Genomic DNA, 19,171 nt, shown 5'->3' on the forward strand with positions numbered 1-19,171 from the left:
AACCGTCCCGGTGGAGGGACACCGATCCCATATTAAAGTACCTCAAATAAAATAAACAGAAAAAGGTCAGGGGTTACAATTGTATAAATCTATGATACAGTTGTAAGAATACAATGTTTTTTTTAAATATTTCATTTCAAGTATATATTGCATTTGGGGACAGATTTCAAATATTTGTTTTTGTGTATGTAAAACTGAACGACTAATTCAGTAGCTTTGTTTTCATTTTAATAATAACATATTAAATCTGTCATTGTAAATACATGGGTCTTATTCATGAAATTAAAAATGTAATTACTTTGCTCACTCCAAAATAACTTCACAGAGTCACACTCATAAAGAAGTTTCCCCTTCTTTTTCACAAAAAATGTATTTGTCCTCTAAGTCCATGAATTTAGACAAGTTATTACAATGGTGTATTTTGTGCAAGATCTTAAAGTGAATTCATTTTACGTTATTTGATATACAACATTTGTGAGAGCTTTCTTCTATTACATTTTAGTAATGTGTGCAAGATAGCTGTTTATGCCCCATAAACATTGTGCCGTATTTCATTACACCACACATCATCTTCACGGAGTCTTGCCGCTCTACTGAATGAACATTTCTTTTTGGGAGATTGCAAAATATGACCTTTTCATTTAAGACAGGATAAATGTATTGTTTCAGGTGCTAATAAAACACGTTTTGTTTAGTTACTTTTTCCTCAACTTGTTTCTTTAACTGAAGTGCCTGCAATAACTCTAGGATGCTGTGTTCCATGCTATACAAAGCCCCCTCAGGGACAAGAGTAGCTTGTAAAGGCAATCAAAGCAGAATGTCACCAGAGACAGACTTGAGCACTAACACATCACATATCCAAAAGACACTGGCTGGCAACTGGCAAACAAGACACCATGTTGGCTCAATGATGAGTAATGATCACATACAGTATGTCAGGGGGAGGGAGAGATCATTAGCAGCCCAAAAGGGCAGTGAAGGATGGAGGGAGTGTGAGTACAAAGAGTTCTTTGGAAATCAGTGATGAGCACCAGCACCAGGCTAAAGCAAGAGCAGAAACTGTTAACCTCTTGTGACGTGATTACTAGAGTCTAGAGAAATCTTTATTCATTGCAACTAAGTGTTGATTTCTATCATGACACCTCTATGGACCATCACACTTCCACAAATGTCCATGTATGCCAAATTAATTGAATGCTCATATTAGTCCATCTGGCATGTAATCCTATTCAATGTGAATGTCATTTCAGTCCTTTTCAAATCATAGGATGTATGCAAAACATTTATCTGAATTCTGTAGACCTCAAGATTAGAATTAATTCAATACCGGATGGCCTAATCTGGCATAATCTTTGTGCAAGGTTTGGTCACCAAGATGCAATGTAAAATGCCTTACTTCTGTGTGTGTTGTTTTGCTATTGTCATGTTATGATATTTTTTTATTTTTTTTGTTATCATATTTGTATTTGTTGGTTTTGTACATTTTTAACAAAATAATATTTTCAGAACCTGTATGTTGGAATTGAACAGTAAAAAATAAGTACAAAATTAGAGATACCCTGATTTATTGACTTAAGTCCTCTTTTAAGGTCTTGTATCATTGATGTTTCATTGCAGTATACTGTATACAGTATGTTCATTTTCCAGATGAAACTATACTAGTCCTCTATTGTGTTTTCCTTATCAGTGAAAACCATTGCCAAACTATAAATAAGAATGAATGAATTAGGAATGAAATAAGAATGAACAAGAATAATGAAATACATTGATGGGATGATATAAAGCTATTAAAGAAGTCTAGTCAAACAGAGGGCTGACTTGCTTATTGAAGGGAAATACAAGTATGGTGAAATTGCATGGAGTACCTGCTATATCTTGTGGACAAATTGAATATTGCAAGCTTGAAAATGAAAGTGCAAATTCTGAGAAATGGCCACAATCAAAGAAATCATAATATATAGTACCAGTCAAAGGTTTGGACAGACCTACACATTCAAGGGTTTTTCTTTATTTTTACTATATTCTACATTGTAGAATAATAGTGAAGACATCAAAACTAATAAATAATACATATGGAATCATGTTTATTTTACCTTTATTTAACTAGGTAAGTCAGTTAAGAACAAATTATTATTTTCAATGACAGCCTAGGAACAGTGGGTTAACTTTATTGTGCAGGGACAGAACAACAGATTATTACCTTGTCAGCTGAGGGATTCGATCTTGCAACCTTTCGGTTACTAGTCCAACGCTCTAACCACTAGGCTACCTGCCACCCCATGTAGTAAACAAAAAAGAGTTAAACAAATCAAAATATATTTTATATTTGAGCTTCTTCAAAGTAGCCTCCCTTTGCCTCGATGACAGTGTTGCACTCTCTCGGCTAGGCGAACCGCAGTGCTTGCATACTCCCTTAAATGACCTTCGCTTGAAAAACTTGAAAAAAGTGCCAATAGTACTCTTTGTGTCACGTCCTGACCAGTAAAAGGGGTTATTTGTTATTGTAGTTTGGTCAGGACGTGGCAGGGGGTATTTGTTTTATGTGGTTCGGGCTGGTTGTGTTAGTAGTTGGGTGTTTGATTTTATTATTCCGGGTTTTGGGCACTGTTCTATGTTAATGTATTTCTATGTTTAGTCTAGTAATTTGTATTTCTATGCTTAGTTAATTGGGGGTTGGACTCTCAATTGGAGGCAGGTGTTTTCTCATTGCCTCTGATTGAGGGTCCTATAAATAGGTATGTGTTTGTTTTTGTATTTGGTGGGAGATTGTTCTTGTTTAGCTATGTGTGCCTGACAAGACTGTCGAAGTCCGTTTTGTGTTTTGTATACGTTTTTGGTATTTTTCCTTCTTCACATAAATAAAAGAAGATGAGTGTACATTTTCCCGCTGCGTCTTGGTCTCAACCCTACGAAAACCGTGAGACTTTGTTCATTTTGAGATGCCGTAGCCAGTATACATTTCCTCAAAATAGTCAGAATTAATCTAAGACAACTCAAGAATTCGGTCATTAATTTTGACGTTTTTTCCAAGGAGATTTTTTATCTGACCAGGATGTTTGGTGCAGCATTTCTCCCAAAAATGTGCATGAGGACGAGTTGTCTTTTGTTGAATGAGGGTGTAGATTTCAGCTTGCCTCGAGAATTTTTTGTGTGTGCCCAAACAGCTGAAAAAACCCTTCCCAAAGTCCAAAACAAACAAAAACATTAGAAAAGGTCGTCATAATATATGCACAAACGGTTCCTAACTATTTTGGCTGTGAAGCATGCGGACGCCTTAACTTGGCGACCAGTGCACTGATGTTACATCGAAGTGCTTCCTACTGGGTATCACGGTCGGGTTGCCAGCGGTAGCTAACAGGGCCATTTTTTTCTCTCTCACGTGACTTTATTTCAAGTAGGATAGCAGCCTATCAGGGGTGTAGTGCTGCAAAAGCGTGAGGCCTCACTTTTTTCATTTTGAGAATACACTGAGCTGGTAAAAATATTCCTGTAAATAAAATTCTGAAGCAGAATCATTTACTGCAAGATCACATAATGATGAATTTGTATTTTACATAACAGAACCGAATATAATAGCATAGCATAGTAGTCCTGTAACGTTACTGTTACAGCCAAAAACACCTAATTTGTAGTCAGATTTTAGGATGGTTAGCTGAAGCTCAATAGTCACATTTATGTTCTAATCCAGCCAAAACTCAACAGCATGCCCCACTAGGCAGGATCTATGCTTTGATTGAAACAAAATACAAGAAAGTCTAATAGTTTGTTAACACCATCTGCTCTAATTCGCTCATGAATCAGTTATTCAAGAAGATCTAAATGCATATTCCCATGAAACTGATTGAGATCAAATGATTGGCATGCAGACACAGTTTGGACATTTCACTGGTAAAACATGAATAATTATCATTCACTATTGACAGTGATGATGGCCTATTTTGAAATTAAGTATACCTGCATATCACACATCCTGATTTCACGCTTCAGGGTCATTTTCACCCTCCATGCCCGCTGCCTGACATGCATGCTGCTGAGGAGTGAGAGAAAGCGAGAGAGGAGCCTTGGGCTACTGTTGATTGCAAAAATGGAGGCCTTTTTCATTTAAATAAAAGTGAAAAGCCTATAAGGGGGTTGTCCTCCATATAGACAAGTTGTAATATTGTGATGGACAAAGATGGGAAGAACATTGGCGCGGCCAAATACAGGCTAATGTGCAACTCGCTATTCATTTAGGATGTAATTTTAAATGTTTGAATTTTTTGGTATTCATAATCATTTGTTTTATCATTATTATTACTGTACAGTAATATAATTTGTATTAATGTAGTCATATTTATTAATCTAAACCAGTTCTTTAAATATGAAAAACTTTTGTTTCATTCTGTTGAGACATTTTCATTGGCTAAATAAAAAAATGTCTGTCTTTTTAATTGTACTTCTTATTTAGTTTAAGATAGGTTTTAACTAGGCTTGTTGTAAAATAAATATAATTAGCCTATTGCTGTCCTTTGTTGGAGATGGTACCTTTATTGGTAATTTCTGCAATACAGCCTGTTCAAAACTTTTGTGAAGGTTTGAACCAGTTCACAAGTGTTATGTTACATTCTGAGACGTTTTCTTTGGCCAAATTATGTTCCACCTGTAATGTTGTGTTTGCAACAACATAATATCCCATAGGCCTACCAGAGTGAATCATATAATCTTACAATATAATTCTTATCTTTATAAAAAAATATTTGGATAAGAAACGTACGAAGTAGCCTCCTTCTGTACGTCTATATCTGTATAGCAGACGCAGTCAGGCTAGCCTATCTGACAAGGATAATGAAATGCATGTCGGTGACGTAGCATGCCGCCGACATATCTTTCTCTCTCTCTTGGCCTATGCTTCTCTCCCTTTATATTACATTTTTATATTGATATCAAACAGTGGAAGCCTAAGCCAATAAGCCTATGCATGCAATGCCCTGATGCATTTAGTGCTCAAATCCCAGACAGTTGAACCGTGAGGCGGACAATTTATTTCAGGAAAGTAAAAACCAATGAAAAAATAGACTATAAAGTTTTGTAATGATACACATCCGAAACACAAGGAATAGTGTTTTTGTAATTTGCTATAGGCTGTTTTTAAGGACACGTAAATGTGGCTAATTTGGCCAATATCCCTCATTTTTTCATGTTGCTGGATTTTTTTCTCACCCATTTATAAACAATACCACATAATGACAAAGTGAACACATTTGCAGAAATTTTTGCAAATGTGTTGAAAATGAAATACAGAAATATCTCTTTTACATAAGTGTTCACACCCCTCACTCAATACTTTGTAGAAGTATCTTTGGCAGTGATTAAAGCTGTGAGTCTTCCTGGGTAAGTCTCTAAGAGCTTTCCACACCTGGATTGTGCAATATTTTCCCATTATTCTTTTAAAAATGATTCAAGCTTTCAAATTGGTTGTAAATCATCACTAAAACACTTTGAGGTCTTGTCATAGATTTTCAAGTATATATAAGTCAAAACTGTAACTCGGCCACTCAACATTCACTGTTTTCTTGGTAAGCAACTCCAGTGTACAGTCGTGGTCAAAAGTTTTGAGAATGACACAAATAGAAATACGTCACCGGCCTTCTAGCCATCGCCGCTCCATTTTTCATTGTTCCATTTGTTTTGTCTTGTTCCCTCACACACCTGGTTTACATTCCCTAATCACACTGCATATATATATTCCTCTGTTCGCCCCCATGTCTTTGTGTGGAATTGTTCTTTGTTACGTGTTTTTGTGTGACGCGCCAGGCTGTTTTTTTCTGGGTACCATGTTCACCCGTAGTATGTTTATACTGTTAAACATTTTTGCTTCATTGTGACTTTGTCGCGCTTTACACTTTCGCTTTTGGCTGGAGGTTTGTTTGACGCAGTTGCGTCCTACAGTTGTTTGCTTCTGCCTAATAAAGTGTGTGCCTGATCACAACTCTCTGCTCTCCTGCACCTGACTTCTGCACCAGTAGCGCACAACCGTGACACATGCTGTCAATTAACTTCTGGGCCAGATCCTGACTGATGGCAGCCCATTCTTGCATAATCAATGCTTGGAGTTTGTCAGAATTTGTGGGTTTTTGTTTGTCCACCCGCCTCTTGAGGATTGACCACAAGTTCTCAATGGGATTAAGGTCTGGGGAGTTTCCTGGCCATGGACCCAAAATATCGATGTTTTGTTCCCAAGCCACTTAGTTATCACTTTTGCCTTATGGCAAGGTGCTCCATCATGCTGGAAAAGGCATTGTTCGTCACCAAACTGTTCCTGGATGGTTGGGAGAAGTTGCTCTCGGAGGATGTGTTGGTACCATTCTTTATTCATGGCTGTGTTCTTAGGCAAAATTGTGAGTGAGCCCACTCCCTTGGCTGAGAAGCAACCCCACACATGAATGATCTCAGGATGCTTTACTGTTGGCATGACACAGGACTGATGGTAGTGCTTACCTTGTCTTCTCCGGACAAGCTTTTTTCCGGATGCCCCAAACAATCGGAAAGGGGATTCATCAGAGAAAATGACTTTACCCCAGTCCTCAGCAGTCCGATCCCTGTACCTTTTGCAGAATATCAGTCTGTCCCTGATGTTTTCCTGGAGAGAAGTGGCTTCTTTGCTGCCCTTCTTGACACCAGGCCATCCTCCAAAAGTCTTCGCCTCACTGTGCGTGCAGATGCACTCACACCTGCCTGCTGCCATTCCTGAGCAAGCTCTGTACTGATGGTGCCCCGATTCTGCAGCTGAATCAACTTTAGGAGACGGTCCTGGTGCTTGCTGGACTTTCTTGGGCGCCCTGAAGCCTTCTTCACAACAATTGAACCGCTCTCCTTGAAGTTCTTGATGATCCGATAAATGGTTGATTTGGGTGCAATCTTACTGGCAGCAATATCCTTGCCTGTGAAGCCCTTTTTGTGCAAAGCAATGATGACAGAACGTGTTTCCTTCCAGGTAACCATGGTTGACAGAGGAAGAACAATGATTCCAAGCACCACCCTCCTTTTGAAGCTTCCAGTCTGTTATTCGAACTCAATCAGCATGACAGAGTGATCTCCAGCCTTGTCCTCGTCAACACTCACACCTGTGTTAACAAGAGAATCACTGGCATGATGTCAGCTGGTCCTTTTGTTGCAGGGCTGAAATGCAGTGGAAATGTTTTTGGGGGATTCAGTTCATTTGCATGGCAAAGAGGGACTTTGCAATTAATTGCAATTCATCTGATCACTCTTCATAACATTCTGGAGTATATGCAAATTGTCTTCATACAAACTGAGGCAGCAGACTTTTTGAAAATTGATATTTGTGTCATTCACAATACTTTTTGCCACAACTGTAGATTTGGCCATGTGTTTTAGGTTATTGTCCTGCTGAAAGGTGAATTCATCTCCCAGTGGGTGGTGGAAAGCAGACTGAACCAGGTTTTCCTCTAGGATTTTTATTCTGTATAGGCTTCCTTCTTTTCAGTCTGTCAATTAGGTTAGTATTGTGGATATTGGAATAACTACAATGTTGTTGATCCATCCTCAGTTTTCTCCATGCAACGTATTATGTGACTTGTTACTTACATTTACGTAATTTAGCAGACGCTCTTATGCGCTCTTATGCTTGAACTTAGGCTTGAACTTATTTAGGCTTACCATAAGAAAGGGGTTGAATACTTATTGACCCATTTGAAAACAGATCCGACAAAGCAACTACCTAAACAATTTATTTTAATGCAGATCTCAGGAAGTGACTACTTTTCAGAAACTATTGGATTGGCTGTCTTCAATTAATGGTAGGGCTGTATCTGGAACAGCATGTTGAACATGAACTATCATGAATAGAGCATACACAATCTCCTATACTATTCCAATCATATTGTCATATTTGATCTACACAATACATTTCTATGTTAACATTCTATAAATGTTCTCCTGAACGTCCATTGCCCCAGGAGTACATTATCAAGGCAAACCAATTAACCAATGATATGTTAATTGTATGTGACTCTCATCTACTGTATAACTCTTTCAACATGCCACTGAAAAGGTTGAGTGCTGCAATGAATTTTATGATACCAGAAAATACTGTAGAGTAATTCAAAACCATTTGCAAATGTTGCTTAGCAAAAACAACTTGGAATCTGAGGGTAAGTGTTATTGTTTCAAACTCACACTACATCATCTTTAAAGAGATAGTTTACTCAGAATACAAACTAACACGATTTTCCTTCTACCTTGGCTGTAGTTGATTTATGAAGGCAGTTTTGGGATATTTTGTTTACTTTCGACACTTAATCAATCAATCATTCAAATGTATCAATATTCGTAAATCAAAAATCATCCTAAAAGGGATCTGGTAGATTAAATTAAAACAGTATGGGACTAGATACAGAAGTAAAGCAGAAAGGGTTATCACTTTCAGCACAAACAGGCGCAGTGCTTGCTCACTATTAGAAACTTGATATTTTATTTATGCAACTATTAAAAACATGACGTTCCGGTCGTCAATGTCCTTAATCAGAGTAGGTGGGATAGTGGATGGGGAAGGGCTTAAGCTTACTGATAGGGAGGATAGACCCATAGGCCTTTTCTCAATTGGATAAAATCCTCAGTGACCCGAAAACTGAAAAGTGGTTGACAAATGTAGGAGAGTGTCAATTCGTTATTAGGCGAATGAAGGATTTTCCTACTCTCTTCAATTGCCTCCTCCGGTGGAGGATGCTCAGGTGTATCCTACTGTAGAAGACTTTTGAAATCAGCCACACCCCCTGCAAACGGCTGTTGTTTCTCAGAGGAGAAAAGCATGCTTGCACACACTTAAAAATTATCCGCTAATTATCCATTTATATATAAAATGTATAGCACTACCAGCTGCACTTCTTTTTACCACTTTACACATGTATTTTGGGATTCCACCCCTATGAACATAATTTGCTAGTGGAGAATGAGTCTCATTTCTTACAAGCGCCTTTGTTTCCACGTTTCCTTTCCTCACTTCCTCACTGAGGAGAGGAAAGGATGGGAGGAGATGACGCGATGAGTCGATAAAATCCAATTGAGGAAAGGCCACAGTTCCCTCTGGTGGTGTCCACTCTACATGTGAGAGAAAGGGATTCCATATCTGCAGATGGCAGTAAATCACCAACCTTGGCTTTTTGTCTGTTCAGACAACACACTCGCGGTAGCAGTGTACACCCTTTCAGTTTGTTTACCAACTCATAGAAGTAGAAGAAATTGACTACTTTTAAATGGAGGTTAGACAGTCCTTCTGCTCATAGATGATGCATGTATGAACTACACATTGACACATCCAGCCCAAAGCGAGAGGTTTAAAAAATACTTAGTAGTCTCCAAAGTTCCAGAGCATATCTTTAACTTTATTATCCCAAAAAGTTTGTCATTTGGTCCAAAACACCATACAAAAGGGACGTAAAAAACAACAATAAATATAAAGAAATGGGCAAAGATACATCGAATTGTATCTTGTTACAAAGGATCCTGTAGACCAATGTATCAAAATAAAATACCAAATACTTTTGCCAAGTAATGTATTTAACTAAAACACCAAAAATACATCTGCAAGTAGCCCCCTAACTACAACTACATTCTCAGTAACGGTTACATAAACTTTTGACTTGTTATGACTGTTTTATGTGGTTGTTTATCGACCTTAGTTGCTCTTAATAAGAGCGTCTGCTAAATTACCTAAATGTAAATGTGCAAAGCACACTGAGTACTATTCTAATGAGCTCTGCCCCCAAACAATTTGTATTTTAACAAACCCACCACTAGTGTGTGTGGTCAAAGAGCTCTATTTTCATATCATCTGACCATAGCACCGCCTGGAGTGCTAAACGGCATTGGCACTTGGATTGAAACTGGTGCTATGGTCAGATGACATGAAAATAAACCTCTTTAGCCACACACACCAGTGGTAGGTTTGGTGTCGAAAAACTGAAACATATGGATCTGTTATGTTATGGGGCTATTTTGCCTCCACTGATCCTGGGGCCCATGTTAAGGTCAGCAGCATCATGAACTTTACCAAGTACCTAGGACATTTTAGCCAAAACCTGGTTTCCTCTAGTCTGGCTAACACCTAACTCGAAGTTTCCTGACTTCAGAATCTGGAAAGGTTATTTTGATGTTGTCTGCACGATGCATCGATAATAAAGGGGATGTGATTTTTTACTGTTTGGTTCTGCTCAGCCTTTCTCACTCAAACAAACACACAGCCCCCGTGGGGAAGTTCATAAGACCAGATGATGGATATCAAGGATCTAGAAAGATCCCCATAAAGGAATGGTCTAATATCCCTCCCAATGTGTTCTCCAATCTCAGAAAACATTTGATAAAAATGCTCAGTGCCATTATCCTCGCAAGGTGCGGTATTGAAAGCATTGAAAACAGGGGTGGCAATCATTTTGAACGTCATCTTTTTTACATTTTTTTATTACTATATTACAACAACAACAAAAAATTCTGAGCAATTGTATTACTTTCAAATAATATAATTTCTTTCTTTTTTTGCTTCAGTATTTGTATTATTTAGTTCATACAGTCTTTTTTGCTCATCTTTATCAAGGGTGCCAATAATTGTGAACCTGACTGTTTATAAGTACATTTTGTAGAACCTACACATAAAAAAACGCATATTCGATCAAATAAGCCTCACATAGCAAATTAGCAATTATATTTTATTTTGACCAAATTCGACTCTCTCTCATAGACCTCCATGCAAAAAATCCCCACTTCCACTGATTAACGCTGTACTTTTGCACAGACAGATTTTAGGGTGGCTCATTAAAATAATACCATGTGTACTTTGCAAGTGCTCATTTACATTTAGGGCCACAAAGTTGTGGATAAACATTTTTTTAATAGAGAAGTATTTTATATTTTGAAAATACAAAAATACAGGTCTCTAAAGTGTATTGTTACAAAACGCATCTAATTTTTGTTCAGGCCAGTGAAATATAAATTACGGAATACACAAAGTTAATTGAAATACGTATTTCAAATTCATGTAACAGAAATACTGCCCATCTCTGTCAACATACACTGAGTGTACAAAACATTAGGTACACAATTAATTGCAGCTCTCAATCTTTTCAGTGGCATGTTGAAAGAGTCATAATAGTACATATCTGTTCAACATATCATTGGTTAATTGGTTTGACTTGATAATGTACACTGAGTATACCTAAGATTAGGAACACCTTCCTAATATTGAGTTGCACCCTCTTTTGCCCTCAGAACAGCCTCAATTCGTTGGGGCATGGACTCTGCAAGGTGTCGAAAGTGTTCCACAGGGATGCTGGCCCATGTTGTCTCCAATGCTTCCCACAGTTGTGTGAAGTTGGCTGGATGTCCTTTGGGTGGTGAACCATTCTTGATACACATGGGAAGCTCTTAAGCATAAAAAACCCAGCAGTGTTGCAGTTCTTCACATAAACCGGTGTGCCTGGCACCTACTACCATGCCCGTTCAAAGGCACTTAAATCTTTTGTCTTGCCCATTCTGAATGGCACAAAATGGCTTAAAAATCCTTCTTTACCTGTCTCCTACTGATCATCTACACTCATTTAAGCAGATTTAACAAGTGACATCAATAAGGGATCACAGCTTTCCCCTGGATTCTCCTGGTGAAAGCAAGAGCAGATGTTCCTAATGTTTTGTACACTCAGGGTATATGTACACAAATTCATGGAAAGATACAAATAATCTGCGACCGTCTTTATCTAAAAAGAAGAACATCAACAAACTCCCATGACAAAGCTGAAATATCCTGCTAGAATTTTCTTTCTTCATTGAACTTGTTTATGGCAATCCTCGGATGAGGTCCTGATATTATGCCACAGATGTGTCAAGCCAAGGCAAGAGCTGCTCCAAGAACAGTACATGTGTTATGTATTTTCTCAAAAGTAGGTATTACTTTCTTACTCTTAGTATTGTTATTTTGAACTATGCTCAATGTGAATTCCTACGTTTGGTTTTCACCCCATAAGTCTGGGCCTCTGACTTTGCAGGACTATCCAACATCCTTGCCCTTATCTTGCCATCCCCCAGACTCTCCTTGACTAGATTCTCCCATTGGTCCAGAGATTCGCCCATGTAACTGACTGCTGAACTCATAGTGCCGTGCCCAGAGGATGCAGCAGATCTCCCAGCATACTTCACTCTCCATTCAGACACCTTGGCATGTGCTCCATAATTTATGTAGGAACTCCCAACTTCAGAGGGAGTCTCACAGCTCACTGAAAACCAGGGCAACAAACACTGTTAGAAGATCCCTTTGACTGGAATACCCAACAATAAATGTTAAGGATTCTAATAAACATTTCTAAGATAAAAAAAAAACGAACAGATTTGGAAAATGTAATGTCAAACGTACTGCTGGGGATGAAGAAATCAATGCTATTCTTCCCCTGTACAAATGGCAGTTTGGATTCCTCTGGTTCTACCACCACTGCCTTCAACATCCGCTCTATGAGTTCCTCTTCTCTCCTGTTCCATTCCTCTTCAGTCATCATGCCCTTTCCTGCTAACCAGTGAAGCATTGGCTTCTGCCTACTCTTCTGTTCAATAGTGAAATTGCGCCCTTTGTTACGTACAACCATCTCCTTTACCTTCCTCAACAGTGTTGTGACCTGAGAGCCATCATCCCAGCCATGGCAGTTCATTACATGATACCTGTTCCCACATTTTTCAACAAGTTGTTGGAGTGCCTCTCCTTCTCTCTCAATATATTCCTCAATGGCTCTGTCTCCTAGCCAATCTCCCCAGGTGAACAGCACCATTGTGTGTCTCCAGACTTTCTCAGTTAATAGCCCAAGGTGCTCCTCTACTGCTTTGAGGTCTCCCTCTGAAAATGGTGCAGAAATGGGAATGACCAGAAGAAAAGCATGGGGGCCAGGTGGACAGAGAGAAACACTGCGCACCACTTCATCTTGAACCCAATCTCGTGCATCCTGTGGGGTTCTCTTCCACCAGCCTGGTGTATCTACAACTTTGAGCTTCATCCCAGCAACTCTCTTTTGTTGCATTACACACTGCATAGTTCTGTTTTGAATTCTGAATTCCTAAATATATCAACAACAAAAACATTTATAATCAGAATAATTAAGCAGAAAATAACTTTACCTGTATTTAGGAGTTACCAACAGGGGAATGTCATAAACAAACATCACTTTATGTTTTTAATTTCAACAAACTCCTTAGTATTAAAGAAACATTTCCTGGGCTTTAATTTCCACTTTAATGATAGAGACACTTTAAACGATAGTTACAGTTACAGGACAGGAGGACCCAAAATCTCAAAGTATGTTGCACTCATACAGTATCTGAAGGGATATAAAGCAGGGTGAATTCAAGTTTCCATACCTTGGTCAAAGCTGTCGGAAACAACTCTCCAACCAGTATTGTGTTTCCTGCCACACTCTTCCCAGCCTCTCTTCTCCCAACAAGTACAATTCTCAACTCATCCTCAGAGAATATTTGTTCCTCCCCTTAAAAATAAAAATCTACTATTTTTGCATTCTCTTGTTACAAGTTTCCTAACTAATTCCAAACTAAATCAATAACAAATTGAATTTTCTTTACCTAGGAGATATGCACAAATGTTTGTCCACAGAGGAAACAGAAACAACAATGTAGAAGTGGTGAAAGTAGACATATTCTGTTAGTGTTATGCTTAGAATTCAAATAAACTCACCTTTAAACAGTTCTCTGAGTGTCGTCATTTGTCTCTGCACCTTCATCGTGATCTTTTGAGCTCTTTCTTTTCCGGCCCTCTTTTTCTGTTCCAAGTCTGCTGAAACATCTCTGTCAATTTCATAAGAACAACCTCTGTTTTCTGCCACCATCTCCTCTACTTTCTCCAGCAGCTCGGTTACCTGTGTTTCATCACTTCGATTCTTGTTGTCAAAAACATGGTATCTGTTACCACATTTCTCAATGAGCCACTGAAGACCCTTCCCTTCACTCGCAATGCGCTGCTCAACAGTTGTGTCTCCCAGCCAGTCTCCTCGTGTGAAGAGCACAATCGTGTGCTTCCAGACTGCATCTGTGAGGAGACCCATGTGCTCCTCAACAGCTCTTTTATATGATTTGTTGAATGCTGTTGCAAAGGGAACCACCAGAAGGACCGCATGAGGTCCTGGAGGACATTGAAACACACTGTGCACTATCTCAAATCTATCCATCTTGGAGGTGTTCTGTAGAGAACTATTGTAGTGCCAGCCTGGTGTGTCAACCACCGTAAGCTGCCTCCCTGCTACTTCACCATGTCTTGTCACACAGTGCACTGTTCTTCTTGTATTATCAGCAACATCAAACACACCTTCCCCCAGAATGGTGTTTCCTGCTGAGCTCCTGGCAGCCCATTGTGCCCCAACAATCACAAGCCTGAGGTATGTTGGGCTAGTTGCCTCTCCTTTAAAATTGAAAATAAATCAGAAATTTACAGTGAGGATGCAGAGCAAATGCTCTGAGGTAAGAGAGGGGGTGGGTGCTCCTGTTTTATGCAATTTTTCTGGTACTCAAGAAACTATATGTATAATGCTATGTCAGGTTTCCTTCAATCTTGTCCTTAGTATTTCACACACACATTTAAACTCACCTTTGATCAGCGCTCTGAGTCTGGTCCTTTGTTTCTGTACCTTAGCCATCATCTGTTTGGCTACTTCATTCACTGCTAATCTCTTCTCTTCCAGCTCTTCAGACAGAGCTTGGTCTGTCTCATAATGATTGCCATCGTTTCCTGCCACCATTTCTTCTATCTTCTCCAGCAGCTCTGTGACCTGGGTGTCATCACCCCTGTTATTGATATTCAGAACATGATACCTGTTCCCACACTTCTTAATAAGCCAATGAAGATCCGGCCAATCTCCTATGTGTTTCTGTAAACTTATGTCATTGGGGGGAGTGATTGTACTAAACAGCACGATAGTGTGTCTCCAGAGTCTTTCATTGAATAGCTCCAGGTGTTCCTGTAACGATCTTTTGAATATGTCGGGAAAAACGGTGTCCACGGGAATGACCAAGAGAAAGGCTTGGGGTCCAGGATGACATAGATATACACTTCTCATGATTTCCAATTGATCCAATTTGGGAGTATTATCTACAGGATAACCCCACCACCAGCCTGGGGTGTCAATCAAAGTTATCTGCCTCCCATACACATACCGTTGTCCGCTCACACATTGGGCAGTTCTTCTTCCCGTCTCAAAGATGTCTATGCCCAGGATGGTGTTTCCTATTGAACTCTTCCCGCTGGCTTCTATATCCCACATCTGTCTTCCCCCAATTAGCACAATCTTCATCTCTGACCGATGGTGGGTCTCCCCTGTCAAAGAAAGAGCTCAGTATATTCCTGAGGCACTCCTCAAATGGGAATTAGTTTTTCTTTTATAGGGTACTGTATATCCTGAACATTGCCACAGAACTTACCGAGGGAGGGAGGAGCCCTACTTGCCATTTTGTGTTCTCCACACTTCCTCCTTAGCCGTCACTGGCAGTAGGGCTTATTAACCCTAACAAAATAAAACTGACAGACATTGTTTTTATGAGAAATTTGACTAAATGAAGCACATAATACAACTTTGAAGGTTGCATCGACATCAAATTGCTCTCAAAATTAGGTATTTTTAAGATTATGTTTTTAGACAGAAATACATCATACCCAAGAAGACTCAAGACTGTAATCGCTGCTTAAGGTGCTTCAACAAAGTACTGAGTAAAGGGTCTGAATACTTATGTAAATATGATATTTCCATTTATTTATTTTTTTTACCCACTTTTTCTCCCCAATTTCGTAATCTTGTCTCATCGCTGCAACTCCCCAATGGGCTCGGGAGAGGCGAAGGTCAAGTCATGCATACTCTGAAACATGACCCACCAAACCACGCTTCTTAATTAACACCCGCACAATTAACTCTTAAGCCAGCTGCACCAATGTGTCGGAGGAAACACCGTTCAACTGAGGTGCCCAGCCCACCGCAAGGAGTCACAATTTAATCAATTTTAGAATAAGGCTGTAGCATAACAAAATTAGGAAAAGGTCAAGGTGTCTGAATACTTTCCGAATGCACTGTATACCACAGCTAAGAGCTGTTCTTAAGCGTGACGCAACGCGGAGTGCATGGATACAGCCGTTAGCCCGTGGTATATTGACCATATACGACAAAGCCCGGGGTGCCTTATTACTATTATAAACTGGTTAGCAACGTAATTAGAACAATAAAAAGTATTTTTTTGTCATACCCATGGTATATGGTCTGATATACCAAGGCGTTCATCCAATCAGCATTAAGTGCTCGAACCAGGTATATAATTGTAAATAAATCCCCTTTGCGCATGTGCATAACTATAGATAAATCCGACAGGAGAGTTTGAGTGATGAAAATTGGTCAGAAATCTGAAATCTCTGAGCAAGAAACACTTGGATGAACATTAAAAAAACGAATGTTAGACTATTTTCTGGTAATTGTGCTGTTATTATGTGCCAGATGTTAGGACTACAAACCATTACAAATGGCCCATTTGCGAGATCAACTTGTCATTTGGCCTATTTATTGCCTTACCTCCTCACGCCATTTGCACACACTGTATATAGACTTTTTAAAATGTTTCTGTGTTATTGACTGTATGTTTGTTTATTCCATGTGTAACTCTGTGTTGTTGTTTGTGTCGCACTTCTTTGCTTTATCTTGGCCAGGTCGCAGTTGTAAATGAGAACTTGTTCTCAATTGGCCTACCTGGTTAAATAAAGGTGAAATATATATATATATAGTTTTTAAATGTCAATAGGCATAGGCTACAGATTAAAATCTGGGTTTACGATTGTAATTACATTTGGCCATGGTTTGCTTATATAAAGGCAGGTAGCCTATAGCTCCTGATAGGTCTACATCACATTTCAGCTATTGTTTTCCAATAGCCTGCTGGATTGGCTACTGAGGATGGGGTCATAATTTCAATCACTGAATTAAATATGAATAATATGTATATAAACCAAATATGCTTGCGAACAACAGCCAGTGTTATTGACAAACATTTTTTGGTAAGATTTTTTTTTATTTTTTATACCTGTAGCTTAATCTGACTACTGTTGCGTCAAATGCATTCTAACAACTGATCGGCAATTGCCATAAAGCTTTGATAACTTCCAATTTAATTAACTAAACGTGTCCATTAATACTTGCAAATTACAATAAACTGAAGTCATAGGCTATTTATTAAAATTGGTTTGACAGCTCCAGGTACGCTATACAAGCGGCACAAATTGATTTGCAATGACTCCAGTAATGTCGTCATTTCAACATATTGTACTGTTTTACCCATTCGAAAGTCTCTCAGCCTATCACACAATGTTATACAAATGAGTTGCTGTATGTGAGGATGCGGGAGGCAAGGCGTTGTGTGCGGTTTGTCAGTGCTGGTGTGCACTGTCTGTTCGTCCCAAAAAATTATAACTCGAATATTCGATGGCAAATCAGTGTCCAAGACTGGTTTCGCTAGTCAACAAACAACGTGCGAGTTTAAATAGCCTATCTACAACTGGTAAAACGTTCTCACGCGACGTGTGCGCTTGCTGCTGTCTCCTCTCGCTCACGTGACTCTGCCAATAGACTCTGCCACATACACTCAATCAGTAGCTTGACTCGCTTTCTGACAGTCAGTAGCAAGTAACAGTGAATTATATATTTTCTAAGAGTATTGCTTTGGCGGCCGCAGTAAAATTTAGAGTAAGCACAAAAACCTTCAAACCGCGACCAATATATTTTCAGCCGTCAAATCGTTTTCAAAGAAGCAAGAAATAGGCGAATACTGCATCACTGGCTACGGTTTTTGTCCCCGCCTCTTATTTTCTTCTGTGGGGTTTATCGCGGTTGGCATCCAACGTTATGGTGCATTACCGCCACCTAGTGTACGCGGCCCCGACTCCCACCTATGGACAGGAGACCTAGCTTAATAAAAATTGACCAACAGATAGAGGTATGAAGAGGGGTTCCTGGACCCGTACAAAAAATATATAGCAATTTTGGTGTTTGGATGCAATATTTGCAGCTATACTGCACTCTGACTGCAAGCTTTTTTCATTAGGGCAGATACAGGAATGCCCACATACTGGAACGGCCCGAAATGAGGGCCGCAATTGCACTCCTCAGCTTTTTGGGCAACTCAACCAAATTAATCTACAAATGTGAGTGTTAAGTCTGAGAAGCGGTAGACCTGTTCTATTGGTACCATTTCTTTGCTCCCCTTAAATAACATTTTAGCTTTTACTTTCAGTTTTGTACACCAGCTTCAAAGTGCTGAAAATGTGATATTTTGGTTATTGAAAATATATTTCTCACCGCTTTAGATGGCACAATGATTCTCCACACTATACATTGCTTGTTTTGTCACAAACTGAAATTAGGCGAACCATTCAAATTTTGGCAACTGGGAAGTGTACGCATATTATTGTAAAGTAGTATTAGTGTTTTTTTATGTTTAAATACTAAGTTATATGTCAAAAGTTTGTCGTCACAGAATGGTAATAAACAGTATATAAGACAAGATCCTTGTTACGCTAAATGATTTAAGCAACTTACCATATGTTGAATGAGATGACTTGGTACAATATCTTGTCGCAAAGTCAACAAAAAGAGTAGCAAGTGAAAGTGAAATCTGAACACACACACACACACACACACACACACACAGACACACACACACACACACACACACACACACACACACACACACACACACACACACACACACACACACACACACACACACACACACACACTGGCACTAACTTTCTGAGTCTGCATTTCAGGGTTGCATTTTGAAATACAACAGAAGATTCACAGTGTAAACCTGCCTCAACCTGTTTAGGTCCCCAAAAATGTTTAAACTACAACCAATGCAGAAATGTAGACATGATCAGCATTGGCATATAGTGCCATACAGACCTGGGATCAAATACTATTTCAAATAATTTCAAACCCTCATGTGTGCTTGATTGAGCTTCTGCTGCAATTGAAAAGTCCCATAAGTGCAAACCCCAACCCACTGGCACTTCAGGCTGGCTAAAGCAAACATTCAAAATCTTTGAAAGATTTAAAATAGTATATAAACCCAGGTCTGGTGGCATACTGCCCCCATCAGGTTG

General features: G+C 39.1%; 1 protein-coding gene across 2 annotated transcripts; it reads right to left on the reverse strand.

The window, feature by feature from the left end:
• Window positions 1-7,484: 7,484 nt before the first annotated feature.
• On the reverse strand, window positions 7,485-18,676 carry LOC106567680 (GTPase IMAP family member 8). Of its 2 annotated transcripts, XM_014137243.2 has the most exons (7): window positions 18,606-18,676; window positions 15,457-15,553; window positions 14,627-15,352; window positions 13,721-14,440; window positions 13,390-13,514; window positions 12,401-13,088; window positions 7,485-12,263 (listed from the first exon to the last, which is right to left on the reverse strand). In XM_014137243.2, the coding sequence occupies exons 2-7, from the start codon at window positions 15,482-15,484 to the stop codon at window positions 11,977-11,979; spliced, it is 2,574 nt and encodes an 857-aa protein (XP_013992718.1). In that variant the 5' UTR covers window positions 15,485-15,553; window positions 18,606-18,676; the 3' UTR covers window positions 7,485-11,976. The 2 variants fall into 2 exon arrangements, with proteins under 2 accessions (XP_013992718.1, XP_013992719.1); XM_014137244.2 differs by lacking the exon at window positions 12,401-13,088.
• Between the last annotated feature and the right edge of the window lie 495 nt (window positions 18,677-19,171).

Source organism: Salmo salar, chromosome ssa13 (genome assembly GCF_905237065.1).
Source record: "Salmo salar chromosome ssa13, Ssal_v3.1, whole genome shotgun sequence".
NCBI classification, from domain to species: domain Eukaryota; kingdom Metazoa; phylum Chordata; class Actinopteri; order Salmoniformes; family Salmonidae; genus Salmo; species Salmo salar.

Coding starts and splice junctions, on each gene's coding strand:
- LOC106567680 (XM_014137243.2), bottom strand. CDS start 15,484: ATGGCAAGTAGGGCTCCTCCCTCCCTCG. Junction 14,441..14,626: donor ACTCAGAGCGCTGATCAAAG/GTGAGTTTAAAT, acceptor TCAATTTTAAAG/GAGAGGCAACTAGCCCAACA. Junction 12,264..12,400: donor TGATTTCTTCATCCCCAGCA/GTACGTTTGACA, acceptor CCTGGTTTTCAG/TGAGCTGTGAGACTCCCTCT.